Consider the following 19,627-nt stretch of genomic DNA (forward strand, 5'->3'; position numbering starts at 1 on the left):
GGTAGCCATAAAGTTTAGACCAATGTTTTCTGTTTCTCGGTATTGCTAGACTTTGAACTTCTTGGTGGATGCAATGACAGTAAGCAGAAATGTCTTTTTAAATAGCTTTATTTGTAGGTGACATGCTATGCTAGGTATTTTCATTGGAAAGAGCATTAAAAGAAAGCATTTATAGTCAAGTAAATTTGATCTCGATTAACCTACAATGAAATGGCACTCAGCTGATTTGATAAGAAGTTGAAATGGATGTTGGTTTGGCTCAACAGCATCAGCTGAGGCAATTTTCTTTTCAAATTTCTGGTGTTTTAAAATTTGTTTTTGATCTTGGTGCATAGTTGTCAGCAGAAGGAAAAGCACATTTTCAGCTCATTCCATCATTGATCTGTAGGCATAGAAGAATTGGGGTTTTTTTGAGCTTCAGAAGCCCAGAGCAGAGAGACAGCATATTTGCACTGTCCATTTCTCCTATTCAGTGCTTTGGGACCCATACAAGGAGCTTAATTTTTCATCTATTAAATGTATATTTGGAATTGCTTTAGCATCTTAGCATTTTTCTATAAAGCATTGAATCTCCTTTAGGCTTTTTTCAAAAGATGGAAGAGTCATCCCCACCCATTCCTCAACACTTGATTACCTAATTACCCAAAAGGATGAATTGTAGTAAGTGAGAAAGTTTTGTAAGAAATGAGGCTCCACATGTAGAGCACGAGCTGAACATATCCTTGTGCTCATCTCCACAGCCCTGGATCAATTTCCACCCTTCTCCCCACACCAGAGGGCACCCAACCTAAGCGACCAGGGGCTGAGGAGCATTCCTGCATCTGGCAGGGCTCAGATGGCTTCCCTGGTGCTCTCAGGATCCCCAGCCCATCCCTCTGAACACAGAACCCGTCACAGAGTGGCTAGAGGGAAGACTGATTATTAATTCTGGTTTTTTTGCTGTGTCACCTTGGAGAGCAGAGCAGGGCCTCAGGAGGGAGGTGCTGTCCCTGGGAGCAGAGCAGACCTCATTGGCCGTGTTGGGAAATTGTAGTAGAGTAGTAGTTCAACACCTGACAATGTCAAGATTTCAGAGACTTGAAATAAGGATCTGAATGGTGAGGAAGTTTCACCAGTTTGAGAAAAAAAAAAACTCCATCAAACTTGGATTCTGTTTTAATTGCTATTTACTCGGGTTCAAGTTAAAGCTGTCCCATAAGAGTTAAACCGACCAGAGACCAATAAACCTGGTGGAGGAGGGTTAAGGAAGGGTTTAACTTTCCTTTAGGTTTGGGGAGGTGTGTTTTGCTGGGGGTTCTTTGGGCACAGGAAGGCTCCAGTGATGCTCAGGTGCCTGAGGCTGAAGGCGGCGGGAGGCGCAGCTGTGCCCGTGAGGCCGCGCGTGCGGAGCTGTGTCCAGCTGGGCCCAGCAGGAGCGGGATGTGCCTGTGGAGCAGGGCTGGAGGCGGCCCTGGGGATGTGTGGAGGCCTGGGGCAGCTGTCCCGTGCAGCCAGGCTGGGAGAGCCGGGGCTGTGCAGCCGGGAGAGGAGCAGGGGCTGGGGAGGCCTGACTGTGGCCTTCCAGTGCCCAGAGGGGGCAGAGAGCCATGGGGGAAGGGGAAGGTTGGGATGAGATGTTTGCAAGAGCTAGGAGGGTGCTGAGCCAGTGCAACAGGCTGCCCAGAGAAGCTGTGGATGCCCTGTCCCTGCAAGGTTCCAGGCCAGGCAGGACAGGGCCCTGAGCACCGTGATGGAGCCAGTGGCAGCAGAACCAGGCCATGGCTGTGGTGCCTCCATGGTAATGAGAGACCGCCTGCTTATTCACGACCCTTCACAGAAGTAAAAGTGAACGCTGTTTATTTCTATCGTTGGCACACCTTTTATAGGGTTTTACAGGGCGCGTGGGCAGAGCAAACTACTATTTGCTAACACACACAAGTTTACGTTATTTCTCCTACACACAAGGATATTGTTTTTCTTTACTCTCTCTTCTGCAGAAAGGTTTCAAGGACTTTACCTTTAATATCATGACTTATTTCGAAGGCTGGTTTGTGCACACAGGCCTTTACTAATATATAAAATATATCAACACCATGGCCTTCTGGAACTCCATGTTTGAGCAAAGCGCATCCCCGTTAGCTGGGCATGGAATGTTGGCACCGGTTGCCATGGGCACTCCTGCTCCCAAGGTTCTGTTGACACGGAGTCTGTTCAGCCAGTTGACGGATTCTCTGCTGCGCAGCAGATGCGGATTGTCCGTCTTCTCCATCCTTGCTGGGAAGAGAGAGGTGTGTGTTGAGGAGCTTTCTGTCACTCCGAAAAAACCTGCAGTGGGCTACCCAAAGGAACCTAAGGGATTGATCCCATCCCTGACCTTCCTTTTTTTGGTGTTTGTCCCACTTTCTTTGCCGCTGCTTTCAGATCACAAAACACCATGAGCTCCGTAAGTACATTGTTACTCCACGCTGATCTGAATCTTGAAACATTCTACAGGATACTTCTAGGAAGTATTTCAAGAGTTTGTAGTAAAAGCACAAGAATGGAAACCTTTGAAAACTTAATGTAACATGATGTTCTGGAATCCTGAATGTTTTGGATCTCTGTGGGTATTATGAGTAATTCAAAAATGCTTACAGTGTGAGCAGCAGCCTGCTAGAATTGGGAACTGGTCGCCACATTTTCAAGCCATTGGGACAGGCTCCTTCTTGCTGAGGCAGCTTGTTGGAGTTCAGGGCTGATGTCTTTGCTCTGAGGAGATGCACTTTAGTGAGAATGGCCCTTAGCACCATTGGATGCATATTGCAGCCTTTGCAGGAATGTTTTGTGTATCCTTGTGTGCTGTCATTGGGGTGGCAAAAACCAAGTGCCACGTTCATATTAGTGCCACAGAAAATGCTAAGGCTTTGTTCTCTCTCAGGGTCAGCGAAAGCGCCCTGGAGAGGCGCTGGATTCCAGTCCAGCTCAGAAACGGAGCAGGCTGCTGGCCTCCAGAGCAGGTGGAACTTGGCAGCCAGAGACAGTAGAGCCTGGTAAGAAGAGAAACTGCTCCTGGAGGCTTGGAGTTCATTTGAACGTGTGCTTTTGCCAGTTCCTAGGCCCTTTCCTGGGGAAGAAGGGAACCTTGGGCTTGAGGAAGCACCTGGTATGGCATCCCTAAACAACCAGCCCACTGACAGCTGTTTTGGTTTGTTACTGGACTCTATCCATTGGCCTCTAGTGGCAGATGAGTTGTGTAGCAAAGGCCCCAAGTGCTGCTCAAACACCTGAATGGGTGCTCTGATGAGCTGGCAGTGACTGCAGCTGCCACAGTAGACGTGGCAGGCTGAGTTTGGCATCTCCCAAGCTGGAGAAAGATGAAGAAAATTTAGTCATTAGCTGTGGCCCATTCTTCAGGGGAGCATGGACAGCATGGTACTGTAAAATTAGGATCCACTCTACATTTGGTTGTTTTTTTCTCCTGTGTGCTAAACATTCCCCTATGCAAGAGGAATGATCTGTTGGTGTGCACCTCCCAGAAGCTGTTGTCATGCAACAGAACTTGTGAGGAGCTCAGGTGCTCTTCCTCTTGTTTTGCCCCTTCAGGGAACAGGGCAATGCTCACCAGGACACATGAGGCAATGCACAGAGGACAATGCTCCCTGTAGACTGCTGAGGGCAAAGCTTGAGTGAAATGTTGGACACATTCCTGAAAAAAAGACACCTTGGGAGCAGGGAATCCAAGCACAGTCTGTTCCACAGTGGCAGCCCATTTCATTCCTCTGCAATCTCTGACCTCACTTCTAACCTTCTCTTTTTCAACTGCTGAAGAAGTCATAGATCTCACAGGAGATTCTCCACAGCCTGAAGTCATCACTACCAGTGACGATGAATCTCCTGTGGTAAGTAGTGACTGGCACACTCCTCTCCATGTTGCATCCCTAGAAATTTTCTTGCCCTCTGCAATTTTACTAAGTCCCCTGGCCTCAAAATTTGAACAATGGCTCTGATTTACCACTTTAGAAACAGTTCCCAGTCAACCCCAACCACACTCCCAAACACATCAGCATGTGTTTGGAGAACTGAGAATCTGTGTTTGCAACTGAGAATCAGTTGCAGAGAGTGGATGAACAAACTAAAAGAGGTTGTTGCTTCAGTGATTCAAAAGAGAGCACAGGAAGTCTTTGATTTGAAGAAGTGCTTTAGCTGCAGCATCAGTTTAAGGTCCCCCTGTCCCTGAGGTGTAAAAAGCAACTGCAGCTGACTGGGGTACACACTAATTCTGTTTCTTATTCCTCTAAGTCTTTAAAAGGGGCACATTTGGGATTTTTTCTTTTTCCCCTACTATTTTCAAAGAATATACTTTGATCCATTTTGCAAGCCTCAGAGCAGTATGTCTGCTGAAATATCTGATGCCTCTACTGCTGTGCAAAGCAGACACTTGCAGCAAACATTGCATGGCACTTATATCCTGACAGGGTTGTTCCTGAACCCATGCAAAGCAAAGGCCTCCAATTTCACAACACACTTTGCATGACTCACCTCCACTTACACTAAACACAAGAGCAGGTTTGGGTTGAGGGGTTCTTTTCTCTTCAGTAGCTGCTCCTCTAAAAAGTAGTGCTCAGGCTATCACAGGTGAACTTGCCAGTTGGAGGGAGAAAGAGGCAAAGAAACAGCTCTGGCCCAAATCCAATTAGGGAACTGAAATAGGGGAGCAGGAAGTGTCAAGTTCCACTGCTTCCTAAGTGTGTCCATTTCTACCCCGTTCTACCCCTGCAGCAGAGCCAGCAGCAGCAGCCACGTCTTTCCAGGGCCTCAGAGAATTCAGCTGAGCCACTGGAAAGGAACAGTGCAGAGGAAGCAAGAGAAGATGATGGGTATGTGAGAGAGAAAGTGTCTATTGAAACTCTGATTTCATATATGTGGTAGAAAGAGGTTTTGGCCAAGCTGTTGGGTTCTGCAGAACTCTGTGCAAATACTTCCAACTGGGAATATAGTGGTCTGCCTGGAGGAGAATTAAAATAAACCCATCAAAATCCAGCAGAAACCTTCCTTCTCTCCTTGTGAAGCCTTAGCTTCTTAGAAGCAGTCCATCTAAATCAGAAGGTCAGGGAATGGCACACCAAAATGCTTGTAGCACATAAAAATTCTTGCAGTGGTTGTGTTTCTGGGTGACAATGTTTCTTATTCAGAATAGGGGATGTTTCAAGTGTCAGCATTTTCTTTGTTGGGAACCCTTGGTGCCCAGGGAAATGATTGGCTCCATGTTGAAGTGGCTGTATGTTCTTTCTGGTTCTGTTCTCTCTAGGGCACAGCCAGCAGATCCTGCTAGTCCTCTGAGTAGGGAGGATGACAACTCAGAGGGGCAGGACAGGGAGCTGAGTCAGCTGAACGCACAGGATTCCAGCGAGGCAGAGACTTCAGCTGAGCTCTGGCTGAGTGAGGATGAAGAGGAAGCAAGAGACAACGATGAGTATGTAACAGATGATGTGTCTCCCCAAAGTGTCATTGCTGACATAGACACAGGGTTTTGCCAAACTGTTGGATTCTGCTTGATTCTGTGGGAAGGAATCTGATTTGAACCATAGTGTTCTGTCTGGAAGGGAACTAATGGAGCCCAGCCCCTAAAGCTCAGCAAAATCCAGGAGAAACCTTCCTTCTCCATTCAGGAAGTCATTATTGAATGTTTCTTTACATTATGGATTGTGGTACACTGAAATGCTTGCACACTGCCTGTGTTTCTGGGAAGGGGTGTTGCTAAATCAGAATAAGGGATTGTTCACAATTTCTGTGATTTTCTGTCTCTGTGCACTGTGAAATTGATGGCTGCATGTTCTTCTGGTTCTTCTCCCTCTAGTGCACGGACAGCAAGTGTCATTAGTCCTCTAATTCCTGAGGATGACAACGCAGAGGTGAGGAAGCACAGCCCTTGCTGGGAAGCTCCAACTTGCATGTCCCTCCAAGTCCCTCCTTGCTGGTGTCCATAGAGGGAGAAGCCCTTGCCAGGATGGCACTGGCACAGCTGTGTGTTCCTTACAGTTCTAGCATTACACATACTCCAAGTCCTGTTTGCCTGGTGCCAATAGAGCAGCAAACTGGAATTCTTTGCTCCAAATTCCTGCTGTTCTTTGTGTTCTTTAGAAGCTGCTCGTCCCACATGAAGTGTTTAGACAGATCCTTGGGCCTTTTTGGGGAGAAAGAGGGAAAGGAAAGACTCCAGGCCAAATCCATTTAAGGAGCTGATACACAAGAGCAGGCTGTTCAGGAATTGTCAGGCGCCTCCTAATCTCTGTCCATTTTTACCCCATTGCTGGAGCAGAGCCAGGCATACCCACTCGGTTCCAGACCAGCCGAGGATGCAGCTGAAGTCCTGGCAAATGAGAATGAAGAGGAGCCACAAGATATTGAAACGTATGTGACAGATAAAGAGTCTCTCCAAAGTCTAATCTCTGCTAGATGGTAGAAAGAGGCTTCTGCCAAGCTTTATGACAGTTCTACTCTGTAGATGAAATCTTAATTGAAGGTATCTTTCAGTAACTCTTGAGGGACACTGAAGAGTCGGAAGTATGTAAAAGTAATTGAAATGATTGTGCTGTTGGGCTGGAATGTTGCTAAATCAGAATAAGGGATGTTTTATTTTCTGGCACTTCTGTAGCAGTGACCACTCATGCACGGTGAAATTAATTGGCTGCATGTTTTTCTGCATCTGTTTTCTGTAGAACAAGGCCCTCTGGTAGTCTCCTCTGTGTTATTTGCAGGGGTTGCTACTCACAGGTAAGAATCCACAAGTTGTTTTTTCTGCTTTGTGGAAGGGGAGGGGAAAAAAGGGGAGCTGCACAACTCAGTTGTCTTAGGTGGGTGCTACAGGCAGCTGGATGGCAGCACAGCTCTTGCTAGGAAGCACCAAGCTGCGCATTCCTGCAAGTCCCTCCTTGCTGGTGTCCATAGGGGGAGAAGCTCTTGCCAGGATGGCACTGTCAGATCCAGATGTTCCTTGGAATTCTAGCATTGACTGATAGAGTTCTTTATTGCCAGTGCCTGTTGTGGTTTCCTTTCTTCAGCAGCTCTTTCATCTAACATGAAGTGTTTTGAGTTCAAATAGCAGAATTTTCCAGTTTTGGGGGAGAACAAGGGAAAGGAACAGCTCCAGGCCAAATTGAATTAGGGCACAGGAAGAGGGGAGGAGGGAGGAGGGTTTTCAGGTGCTTCCTAAGCTGCCTCTCTTTGTACCCTGTTGCATCAATGCGAGCAGAATCAGCAGCAGCCACTTGGTTGTTTTCAGGGCAGCAGCTGTTTGTGCTCCTGCTTTGAATGTTCTGAAGCCAACTTGGAGGCTGATAGCCTAGCCTTCCTCACTCCTCTGCTAGAACTGCTTTCTGAGCTGAGGTTTGCATGCAGCACAGGGGGCTCACCCAATCTAATTGTATCTTCTTTTCTTTCCCTTCTCATGTTATGCATCAATGGAAGCTTCTTCAAGGTGAGTTGATGTTTGACACTTGGTAATGGACTTTGATCTAGAATGTAATCATGACTTTTGTTCTTTTCCAAGAACCTGGAGCAGCAGGGCTTGAAAGTGCTTTTAGTAAAAGGCAGAGGACAGGCTCAAGCTGCTAGCCAGTGTCTTAGGGAATGGATGCAATGTGTGTGTTGTGGCCTCTATCAGTCACAGTGGAAAATCCCTGCCATAAGTGTTGAGGCTGAATTCTCAGGCAGAAGGAACTGGAATTTGGTGACACTTCCTACACTTTGAATTGATCAGTGATTGATTAGTATCACATGGAGAATGCAATTGCAGAAGTCATGGGTGCCTGCATTTTCTGAGAGTTCAAAAGTAAGCAGCACTTCTTGACCCTCTGGCTGTGACAGACCAGACCATTTAAAATTAATCTCTCTTGAATCTGGTCAAGATGTTGCCCACAAAACCTGGATTGGTTACTGGGTTTGGTGCAACAGGTCAATAGTTGTACACTTGGGAGAGACGCTGATTGTTTCTTTCAGTGCTGCACTTTCAGTCTGGCTGCTCAGTGCTATTTCACCTATCAGACAAGCTCACTCCAAACTTCTATTATTTACAAAATTGAACAAACAAAGAAATTAGCATTGATTGGTTACAAGTCGCACGGTCATCTTCTTAATTTGTGTTCCATCTTCTTTTGGTTCCCAATTGTCTCACTCCTCCCTAGAATTAGTCCAATCAGTCCATTGCTAAGTCTCTCTCTTCTTTTGGGCTGGGCAGTTTCTGGAGTTGCTGCTCCTTGAGTCGGTGCTCGCAATCTCCCCCTACAGGAATTTCTTTTTACCAGTCAAAGGTGCTTTCAGGAGAGTTGGGTATCTTAGTGGCTTCCTAATCTTGGGAGTTGTGTTGGATGTCCTTTTGGCCCCTCAGTTCTGCATTCTTTGTGCCCACTCTCAGTGAGCATCCTTCTCCTGAAGCTTTGTGAACCTGTCCCTGGCTCTGAGCTCCTTGAAGCATGCCAAGGCCTGAAGCTTAACAAGGCAATTCTACCAACAAGGAATTTGTTTTTCTAACCCATGGGCATCACTGAGAGCTTGGTGGTTAGTTGCTGTCTATTTCATGGATTAAATCTCCCTTCCGCTTGATTGGGCTTGAAAATACACAAGGCTGAAATAGATCAATATAAAGAGCATCCTTCCTTAAGAGCTCTTTTATATGTTCTACAGTTTGCATCCCATATAACTCACAAAAATTAAATTTCAGTTTATGACCAGCAAAGGAGTAATTCTGCCCTGAGCAGATTCCAAGAGGTGAATGGCTACAGTCATGGAACTGGAGCTAATGCTGCACCTGTGGCTAACACACGCCCTGCAGGACATGGAGCAGAGGAGGGAATTGCACGTTCAGAGTATGTATGGCTCATGCCCCACCAAAAACAGAATTTTTGCCTTTTTCCTTTTCAATCTAGGACTGATATGTTGCTGTGCTTGGTTTATGTTTGACGCCTTCTCTTCTCTACTTATTTCCCTCCTTCTCCCATGTTGCATGGTGATGAAATGATCCCATTTACATTTTGAGAGAAAAAAACTGCCCAAGGCAGATGTACAACTTTGCAAAGAGCCTTAGAGACAAGTGTGGGGGTATATCAGAGAATGGGGATTACTTGCTTCAAATCCCAGAGATGGGTGACTGGCTACACCTTTTTTCAACCAGGACCCTTCAGTGCAGGGAGACCCCAAATCCTCAATAAATGCAGAAAACAGAGAGCTAAAGACAGCAGGCTTCTTCAAAGGAAATGGGCCAGGGCTAGTCGGTGTAGTTGCCTGATTATTTGAGATTTTATGTATCAATAACCATTGAAGTGTAGTGATATTAACAGCTGCACATTCTTTCTGCTTCTGTTCTCTCTAGTGCAGAGCCAGGAGTTGTTATTAGTTGTCCAATATGCATGGATTATTACTCAGAGGTAAGGATGCACCTCTTGTCATGCTTTGTGCTTTGTAGGAGGAGGAAGAAGCCAAAAGGGGAGTTGCCCAAGTCAGCTGGCTGATGTGGGCAGCTGGCTGGAAGCACAGCCCTTGCTGGGAAGCTCCACAAGTCCCTTCTTGCTGGTGAATGGAGAGGGACAAGCCCTTGCCAGGATAGCACTGGCAGATGTGTGGGTTCCTCATTGTTCTTAGTGATTGCAGATGCTCTCAAGTCTCATTTGCCTGGTGCCAATAGAGCAGCAAACTCCAATTCTTTCCTCCCAATACATGTGGTTGTTGTTTTCTTTCTTCCAGATTGTGCAAAGTGGACGACTGATGGTGGCAACTATGTGTGGCCACATGTTCTGCAGCGCGTGCCTCCCCGTTGCCCTGGAGACCACCGGCATGTGCCCAACCTGCAGAGAGGAACTCGATGCAGAAATGTATTTTCCAATTTATTTATGAGAGTTTCCGCTGCTCAGGGCAGTCTCAGGTGTATCTTGGAGAAGAGGAGGAGTAGAGGCCTGTTTCTTTATGTATATAGTTCTTTTTGTACATAGTTTCATTTTTGGTGCGTTCAGTTATAAATAAAGTTTTGATTGATTTAAATCTAGTCTGTGTGCTCTTCTGTGTTGTACTGTGCTGATGGATAGAGATGGTGTTTAACAGGTGGAAATAAGGCTCTTGGTTTGAGCATTCAGAAGTTCGTTCTTTTCATCACACCATAGCCACTGTTTTGGGGGAAATGTGCTAAAGCCATGGGCTTTGGAGTTCTTGTGGCCAATAAATAAAAATTGAATAATAATTGAATAATAATTGTGGCAAACAAAGTGTGTGTTGTACAGGGAAAAGAAACAGGCGCTGCTTGGGATGCAAGGCCTTGTACTTCTCAGGCCACCATCTGGTGGATGTTTAGGTGCAAATGTCATGATTTCAGTGGTGAGCAGATGATGAGAGAGGAGCAGGTTGTGCACACACCTAAAGAAAGCAATTTTCTTGGAGAATAACTGGCATGTTAACAAACTGCTGCATTTAGTCTTGCAAGGTTTCATCAGAGTTCGAATCTGGAGGCTTTTGAAGGAATGTGTGTTTGAATGGATGGAGTTGGTTCCTGACTTGGAGCTGTTAGCAGTACACTGTGTTGTAGCTCCATTTCCTTCAATTACAGCAGTTTAATCCTAAGCTACACTGAAGAGAAATGCAATTGTCCAGAGATCTAATAATTGGACATAAGAGAGGAAAGAAAATGACTTCTGTTATATAAAAGTAAAAAAGAGGCAAAGGCAGATCTCAGGTCAACAATGCAACAGTAAATTCGTTGTGCCATGAAACAGAAAAGTCAGATGACCAAATTGAACTAAGTCCTCTCTGTGTTAAAATTGGGTTATCTGTGTGGACATGCATCCTTAATTTGGGTTTTTCATTTTTGTCTTCATTGAGTAATTTACCTGCATGCTCAGTCATACTTCAAGATGTCTGAGTATTGCCATATTTAGGCAGAGGTAGTAATAAACAAGGTTCATTGCATCCACTAATTTTGATTTGGTTTGATCTTCATAAAATAACCTAAAACATTAGTATTAGCTTGATAAAGTGCTCTTTTGATTTTTCCTGTTCATGACAACTACTTGAGTTGTCAAAAGTACTCCAAGATAACACTTCAACAGACACACATCAAATTATTTACTTATAGGGTAGCCATAAAGTTTAGACCAATGTTTTCTGTTTCTCGGTATTGCTAGACTTTGAACTTCTTGGTGGATGCAATGACAGTAAGCAGAAATGTCTTTTTAAATAGCTTTATTTGTAGGTGACATGCTATGCTAGGTATTTTCATTGGAAAGAGCATTAAAAGAAAGCATTTATAGTCAAGTAAATTTGATCTCGATTAACCTACAATGAAATGGCACTCAGCTGATTTGATAAGAAGTTGAAATGGATGTTGGTTTGGCTCAACAGCATCAGCTGAGGCAATTTTCTTTTCAAATTTCTGGTGTTTTAAAATTTGTTTTTGATCTTGGTGCATAGTTGTCAGCAGAAGGAAAAGCACATTTTCAGCTCATTCCATCATTGATCTGTAGGCATAGAAGAATTGGGGTTTTTTTGAGCTTCAGAAGCCCAGAGCAGAGAGACAGCATATTTGCACTGTCCATTTCTCCTATTCAGTGCTTTGGGACCCATACAAGGAGCTTAATTTTTCATCTATTAAATGTATATTTGGAATTGCTTTAGCATCTTAGCATTTTTCTATAAAGCATTGAATCTCCTTTAGGCTTTTTTCAAAAGATGGAAGAGTCATCCCCACCCATTCCTCAACACTTGATTACCTAATTGCCCAAAAGGATGAATTGTAGTAAGTGAGAAAGTTTTGTAAGAAATGAGGCTCCACATGTAGAGCACGAGCTGAACATATCCTTGTGCTCATCTCCACAGCCCTGGATCAATTTCCACCCTTCTCCCCACACCAGAGGGCACCCAACCTAAGCGACCAGGGGCTGAGGAGCATTCCTGCATCTGGCAGGGCTCAGATGGCTTCCCTGGTGCTCTCAGGATCCCCAGCCCATCCCTCTGAACACAGAACCCGTCACAGAGTGGCTAGAGGGAAGACTGATTATTAATTCTGGTTTTTTTGCTGTGTCACCTTGGAGAGCAGAGCAGGGCCTCAGGAGGGAGGTGCTGTCCCTGGGAGCAGAGCAGACCTCATTGGCCGTGTTGGGAAATTGTAGTAGAGTAGTAGTTCAACACCTGACAATGTCAAGATTTCAGAGACTTGAAATAAGGATCTGAATGGTGAGGAAGTTTCACCAGTTTGAGAAAAAAAAAAACTCCATCAAACTTGGATTCTGTTTTAATTGCTATTTACTCGGGTTCAAGTTAAAGCTGTCCCATAAGAGTTAAACCGACCAGAGACCAATAAACCTGGTGGAGGAGGGTTAAGGAAGGGTTTAACTTTCCTTTAGGTTTGGGGAGGTGTGTTTTGCTGGGGGTTCTTTGGGCACAGGAAGGCTCCAGTGATGCTCAGGTGCCTGAGGCTGAAGGCGGCGGGAGGCGCAGCTGTGCCCGTGAGGCCGCGCGTGCGGAGCTGTGTCCAGCTGGGCCCAGCAGGAGCGGGATGTGCCTGTGGAGCAGGGCTGGAGGCGGCCCTGGGGATGTGTGGAGGCCTGGGGCAGCTGTCCCGTGCAGCCAGGCTGGGAGAGCCGGGGCTGTGCAGCCGGGAGAGGAGCAGGGGCTGGGGAGGCCTGACTGTGGCCTTCCAGTGCCCAGAGGGGGCAGAGAGCCATGGGGGAAGGGGAAGGTTGGGATGAGATGTTTGCAAGAGCTAGGAGGGTGCTGAGCCAGTGCAACAGGCTGCCCAGAGAAGCTGTGGATACCCTGTCCCTGCAAGGTTCCAGGCCAGGCAGGACAGGGCCCTGAGCACCGTGATGGAAGGGGCTGGCAGAACCAGCAGAACCAGGCCATGGCTGGTGTGCCTCCATGGTCTTCTGGAACTCCATGTTTGAGCAAAGCGCAGCCCTGTTACCTGGGCATGGAATGTTGGCAGCGGTTGCCAGGGGCACTCCTGCTCCCAAGGTTCTGTTGACACGGCGTCTGTTCAGCCAGTTGACGGATTCTCTGCTGCGCAGCAGATGCGGATTGTCCGTCTTCTCCATCCCTGCTGGGAAGAGAGAGGCATCCGTTGAGCAGTTTTCTGTCTCTCCAAAAAACCTGCAGTGGGCTACCCAAAGGAACCTAAGGGATTGATCCCATCCCTGACCTTCCTTTTTTGGTGTTTGTCCCACTTCCTTTGCCGCTGCTATCAGATCACTAAACACCATGAGCTCCGTAAGTACATTGCTACTCCATGCTGATCTGAATCTGGAAACATTCTACAGGATACTTGAAGTATTTCAAGAGTTTGTAGTAAAAGCACAAGAATGGAAACCTTTGAAAACTTAATGTAACATATGTTCTGGAATCCTGAATGTTTTGGATCTCTGTGGGTGTTAGCAATAATTCAAAAATGCTTACCGTGTGAGCAGCAGCCTGCTAGAATTGGGAACTGGTCTCCTCATTTTCAGACCATTGGGACAGGCTCCTTCTTGGTGAAGCAGCTGGTCAGAGTTCAGGGCTGATGTCTTGTCTCTGACGAGATGCACTTCGGTGAGAATGGCCCTTAGCACCATTGGATGCATATTGCAGCCTTTGCAGGAATGTTTTGTGTATCCTTGTGTGCTGTCATTGGGGTGGCAAAAACCAAGTGCCACGTTCATATTAGTGCCACAGAAAATGCTAAGGCTTTGTTCTCTCTCAGGGTCAGCGAAAGCGCCCTGGAGAGGTGCTGGATTCCAGTCCAGCTCAGAAACAGAGCAGGCTGCTGCCCTGCAGAGCAGGTGGAACTTGGCAGACAGAGCCAGTAGATCGTGAGGAAAGTGCATCACCTGCTTTAGAGCCTGGTAAGAAGAGAAACTGCTCCTGGAGGCTTGGAGTTCATTTGAACGTGTGCTTTTGCCAGTTCCTAGGCCCTTTCCCTGGGAAGAAGGGAACTTGGGCTTGAGGAAGCACCTGGTATGGCATCCCTAAACAACCAGCCCACTGACAGCTGTTTTGGTTTGTTACTGAACTCTGTCCATTGGCCTCTAGTGGCAGATGAGCTGTGTAGCAAAGGCCCCAAGTGCTGCTCAAACACCTGAATGGGTGCTCTGATGAGCTGGCAGTGACTGCAGCTGCCACAGTAGACGTGGCAGGCTGAGTTTGGCATCTCCCAAGCTGGAGAAAGATAAAGAAAAGTTAGTCATTAGCTGTGGCCCATTCTTCAGGGCAGCATGGACAGCATGGTACTGTAAAATTAGGATCCACTCTACATTTGGTTGTTTTTTTCTCCTGTGTGCTAAACATTCCCCTATGCAAGAGGAATGATCTGTTGGTGTGCACCTCCCAGAAGCTGTTGTCATCCAACAGAACTTGTGAAGAGCTCAGGTGCTCTTCCTCTTGTTTTGCCCCTTCAGGGGACAGGACAATGCTCACCAGGACACATGAGGCAATGCACAGAGGACAATGCTCCCTGTGACTGTTGAGGGCAAATCTTGAGTGAAATGTTGGACACATTCCTGAAAAAAAGACACCTTGGGAGCAGGGAATCCAAGCACAGTCTGTTCCACAGTGGCAGCCCATTTCATTCCTCTGCAATCTCTGACCTCACTTCTAACCTTCTCTTTTTCAACTGCTGAAGAAGTCATAGATCTCACAGGAGATTCTCCACAGCCTGAAGTCATCACTACCAGTGACGATGAATCTCCTGTGGTAAGTAGTGACAGGCACACTCCTCTCCATGTTGCATCCATAGGAATTTTCCTGCCCTCTGCAATTTTACTAAGTCCCCTGGCCTCAAAGTTTGAAAGATGGCTCCGATTTACCACTTTAGACACAGTTCCCAGTCAACCCCAAACACACTCCCAAACACATCAGCATGCCTGAGAATCAGTTGCAGAGAGTGAACAAGCTAAAAGAGGTTGTTGCTTCAGTGATTCAAAAGAGAGCACAGGAAGTCTTTGATTTGAAGAAGTGCTTTAGCTGCAGCATCAGTTTAAGGTCCCCCTGTCCCTGAGGTGTAAAAAGCAACTGCAGCTGACTGGGGTACACACTAATTCTGTTTCTTATTCCTCTAAGTCTTTAAAAGGGGCACATTTGGGATTTTTTCTTTTTCCCCTACTATTTTCAAAGAATATACTTTGATCCATTTTGCAAGCCTCAGAGCAGTGTGTCTGCTGAAATATCTGATGCCTCTACTGCTGTGCAAAGCAGACACTTGCAGCAAACATTGCATGGCACTTATATCCTGACAGGGTTGTTCCTGAACCCATGCAAAGCAAAGGCCTCCAATTTCACAACACACTTTGCATGACCCACCTCCACTTACACTAAACACAAGAGCAGGTTTGGGTCAAGGGGTTTTTTCCTCTTCAGTTGCAGTTCCTATAAAAAGTTGTGCTCAGGCTATCACAGGTGAACTTGCCAGTTGGAGGGAGAAAGAGGCAAAGAAACAGCTCTGGCCCAAATCCAATTAGGGAACTGAAATAGGGGAGCAGGAAGGGTCAAGTTCTGCTGCTTCCTAAGTGTGTCCATTTCTACCCCGTTCTACCCCTGCAGCAGAGCCAGCAGCAGCCACGTCTTTCCAGGGCCTCAGAGAATTCAGCTGAGCCACTGGAAAGGAACAGTGCAGAGGAAGCAAGAGAAGATGATGGGTATGTGAGAGAGAAAGTGTCTATTGAAACTCTGATTTCATATATGTGGTAGAAAGAGGTTTTGGCAAAGCTGTTGGGTTCTGCAGAACTCTGTGCAAATACTTCCGACTGGGAATATAGTGGTCTGCCTGGAGGAGAATTAAAATAAACCCATCAAAATCCAGCAGAAACTTTCCTTCTCTCCTTGTGAAGCCTTAGCTTCTTAGAAGCAGTCCATCTAAATCAGAAGGTCAGGGAATGGCACACCAAAATGCTTGCAGTACATAAAAATTCTTGCAATGGTTGTGTTTCTGGGTGACAATGTTTCTTATTCAGAATAGGGGATGTTTCAAGTGTCAGCATTTTCTTTGTTGGGAACCCTTGGTGCCCAGGGAAATGATTGGCTCCATGTTGAAGTGGCTGTATGTTCTTTCTGGTTCTGTTCCCTCTAGGGCACAGCCAGCAGATCCTGCTAGTCCTCTGAGTAGGGAGGATGACAACTCAGAGGGGCAGGACAGGGAGCTGAGTCAGCTGAACGCACAGGATTCCAGCGAGGCAGAGACTTCAGCTGAGCTCTGGCTGAGTGAGGATGAAGAGGAAGCAAGAGACAACGATGAGTATGTAACAGATGATGTGTCTCCCCAAAGTGTCATTGCTGACATAGACACAGGGTTTTACCAAATTTGGATTCTGCTTGATTCTGTGGGAAGGAATCTGATTTGAACCATAGTGTTCTGTCTGGAAGGCAACTAATGGAGCCCAGCCCCTAAAGCTCAGCAAAATCCAGGAGAAACCTTCCTTCTCCATTCAGGAAGTCATTATTGAATGTTTCTTTACATTATGGATTGTGATACACTGAAATGCTTGCACACTGCCTGTGTTTCTGGGAAGGGGTGTTGCTAAATCAGAATAAGGGATTGTTCACAATTTCTGTGATTTTCTGTCTCTGTGCACTGTGAAATTGATGGCTGCATGTTCTTCTGGTCCTTCTCCCTCTAGTGCATGGACAGCAAGTCCCATTAGTCCTCTAATTCCTGAGGATGACAACGCAGAGGTGAGGAAGCACAGCCCTTGCTGGGAAGCTCCAACTTGCACGTCCCTCCAAGTCCCTCCTTGCTGGTGTCCATAGAGGGAGAAGCCCTTGCCAGGATGGCACTGGCACAGCTGTGTGTTCCTTACAGTTCTAGCATTGCACATACTCCAAGTCCTGTTTGCCTGGTGCCAATAGAGCAGCAAACTGGAATTCTTTGCTCCAAATTCCTGCTGTTCTTTGTGTTCTTTAGAAGCTGCTCGTCCCACATGAAGTGTTTAGACAGATCCTTGGGCCTTTTTGGGGAGAAAGAGGGAAAGGAAAGACTCCAGGCCAAATCCATTTAAGGAGCTGATACACAAGAGCAGGCTGTTCAGGAATTGTCAGGCGCCTCCTAATCTCTGTCCATTTTTACCCCATTGCTGGAGCAGAGCCAGGCATACCCACTCGGTTCCAGACCAGCCGAGGATGCAGCTGAAGTCCTGGCAAATGAGAATGAAGAGGAGCCACAAGATATTGAAACGTATGTGACAGATAAAGAGTCTCTCCAAAGTCTAATCTCTGCTAGATGGTAGAAAGAGGCTTCTGCCAAGCTTTATGACAGTTCTACTCTGTAGATGAAATCTTAATTGAAGGTATCTTTCAGTAACACTTGAGGGACACTGAAGAGTCGGAAGTACGTAAAAGTAATTGAAATGATTGTGCTGTTGGGCTGGAATGTTGCTAAATCAGAGTAAGGGATGTTTTATTTTCTGGCACTTCTGTAGCAGTGACCACTCATGCACGGTGAAATTAATTGGCTGCATGTTTTTCTGCATCTGTTTTCTGTAGAACAAGGCCCTCTGGTAGTCTCCTCTGTGTTATTTGCAGGGGTTGCTACTCACAGGTAAGAATCCACAAGTTGTTTTTTCTGCTTTGTGGAAGGGGAGGGGAAAAAAGGGGAGCTGCACAACTCAGTTGTCTTAGGTGGGTGCTACAGGCAGCTGGATGGCAGCACAGCCCTTGCTGGGAAGCACCAAGCTGCGCATTCCTGCAAGTCCCTCCTTGCTGGTGTCCATAGAGGGAGAAGCCCTTGCTAGGATGGCACTGGCAGATCCATGTGTTCCTTAGAATTCTAGCATTGACTGATAGAGTTCTTTATTGCCAGTGCCTGTTGTGGTTTCCTTTCTTCAGCAGCTCTTTCATCTAACATGAAGTGTTTTGAGTTCAAATAGCAGAATTTTCCAGTTTTGGGGGAGAACAAGGGAAAGGAACAGCTCCAGGCCAAATTGAATTAGGGCACAGGAAGAGGGGAGGAGGGAGGAGGGTTTTCAGGTGCTTCCTAAGCTGCCTCTCTTTGTACCCTGTTGCATCAATGCGAGCAGAATCAGCAGCAGCCACTTGGTTGTTTTCAGGGCAGCAGCTGTTTGTGCTCCTGCTTTGAATGTTCTGAAGCCAACTTGGAGGCTGATAGCCTAGCCTTCCTCACTCCTCTGCTAGAACTGCTTTCTGAGCTGAGGTTTGCATGCAGCACAGGGGGCTCACCCAATCTAATTGTATCTTCTTTTCTTTCCCTTCTCATGTTATGCATCAATGGAAGCTTCTTCAAGGTGAGTTGATGTTTGACACTTGGTAATGGACTTTGATCTAGAATGTAATCATGACTTTTGTTCTTTTCCAAGAACCTGGAGCAGCAGGGCTTGAAAGTGCTTTTAGTAAAAGGCAGAGGACAGGCTCAAGCTGCTAGCCAGTGTCTTAGGGAATGGATGCAATGTGTGTGTGGTGGCCTCTATCAGTCACAGTAGAAAATCCCTGCCATAAGTGTTGAGGCTGAATATTTATGCAGAAGGAACTGGAATTTGGTGACACTTCCTACACTTCGAATTGATCAGTGATTGATTAGTATCACATGAAGAATGCAATTGCAGAAGTCATGGGTGCCTGCATTTTCTGAGAGTTCAAAAGCAAACAGCATTTCTTGACCCTCTGGCTGTGACAGACCAGACCATTTAAAATTGATCTCTCTTGAATCTGGTCAAGATGTTGCCCACAAAACCTGGATTGGTTACTGGGTTTGGTGCAACAGGTCAATAGTTGTAAACTTGGGAGAGACATTGATTGTTTCTTTCAGTGCTGCACTTTCAGTCTGGGTGCTCAGTGCTATTTCACCTATCAGACATGCTCACTAGAAAAATTTCTATTATTTACAAAATTGAACAAACAAAGAAATTAGCATTGATTGGTTACAAGTCGCACGGTCATCTTCTTAATTTGTGTTCCATCTTCTTTTGGTTCCCAGTTGTCTCACTCCTCCCTAGAATTAGTCCAATCAGTCCATTGCTCAGTCTCTCTCTTCTTTTGGGCTGGGCAGTTTCTGGAGTTGCTGCTCCTTGAGTCAGTGGTCACAATCTCCCCCTGCAGCAATCACTTTTTACCAGACAAAGCGGATTTCAGGAGTGTTGGGTATCTTAGTGTCTTCCTAATCTTGGGAGTTGTGTTGGATGTCCTTTTGGCCCCTCAGTTCTGCATTCTTTGTGCCCACTCTCAGTGAGCATCCTTCTCCTGAAGCTTTGTGAACCTTCCCCTGGCTCTGAGCTCCTTGAAGCATGCCAAGGCCTGAAGCTTAACAAGGCAATTCTACCAACAAGGAATTTGTTTTTCTAACCCATGAGCATCACTGAGAGCTTGGTGGTTAGTTGCTGTCTATTTCATGGATTAAATCTCCCTTCTGCTTGATTTGGCTTGAAAATACACAAGGCTGAAACAGATCAATATAAAGAGCATCCTTCCTTAAGAGCTCTTTTATATGTTCTACAGTTTGCATCCCATATAACTCACAAAAATTAATTTTCAGTTTATGACCAGCAAAGGAGTAATTCTGCCCTGAGCAGATTCCAAGAGGTGAATGGCTACAGTCATGGAACTGGAGCTAATGCTGCACCTGTGGCTAACACACGCCCTGCAGGACATGGAGCAGAGGAGGGAATTGCATGTTCAGAGTATGTATGGCTCATGCCCCACCAAAAACAGAATTTTT

At 46.2% G+C, this 19,627-nt stretch overlaps 2 protein-coding genes across 4 annotated transcripts; both read left to right on the top strand.

Annotated features, from left to right (window-relative positions):
- Window positions 1-1,391: 1,391 nt before the first annotated feature.
- On the top strand, window positions 1,392-9,990 carry LOC111928948 (uncharacterized). 3 transcript variants are annotated; one of them, XM_086888647.1, is made up of 11 exons: window positions 1,392-2,422; window positions 2,897-3,008; window positions 3,787-3,857; window positions 4,738-4,835; window positions 5,267-5,431; window positions 5,816-5,870; window positions 6,278-6,369; window positions 6,678-6,732; window positions 8,678-8,822; window positions 9,326-9,380; window positions 9,697-9,990. In XM_086888647.1, exons 1-9 carry the CDS (start codon window positions 2,414-2,416, stop codon window positions 8,708-8,710), a joined length of 690 nt encoding a protein of 229 aa, XP_086744773.1. In that variant the 5' UTR covers window positions 1,392-2,413; the 3' UTR covers window positions 8,711-8,822; window positions 9,326-9,380; window positions 9,697-9,990. The 3 variants fall into 3 exon arrangements, with proteins under 3 accessions (XP_086744773.1, XP_086744772.1, XP_086744771.1); XM_086888646.1 differs by having other exon boundaries at window positions 2,177-2,422; window positions 7,426-8,822; XM_086888645.1 differs by having other exon boundaries at window positions 2,177-2,422; window positions 6,678-9,380.
- LOC147653112 (uncharacterized) lies at window positions 8,741-18,517 on the top strand. The gene is made up of 11 exons (XM_086890441.1): window positions 8,741-8,822; window positions 9,697-9,824; window positions 12,383-12,443; window positions 13,656-13,814; window positions 14,591-14,661; window positions 15,508-15,602; window positions 16,034-16,198; window positions 16,581-16,635; window positions 17,043-17,134; window positions 17,443-17,497; window positions 18,191-18,517. The coding sequence occupies exons 1-11, from the start codon at window positions 8,741-8,743 to the stop codon at window positions 18,224-18,226; spliced, it is 999 nt and encodes a 332-aa protein (XP_086746567.1). The 3' UTR covers window positions 18,227-18,517.
- The last annotated feature ends 1,110 nt before the right edge of the window (window positions 18,518-19,627 follow it).

Source organism: Cyanistes caeruleus, chromosome 5, assembly GCF_971803275.1.
Source record: "Cyanistes caeruleus chromosome 5, bCyaCae1.hap1.1, whole genome shotgun sequence".
Lineage (NCBI taxonomy): Eukaryota > Metazoa > Chordata > Aves > Passeriformes > Paridae > Cyanistes > Cyanistes caeruleus.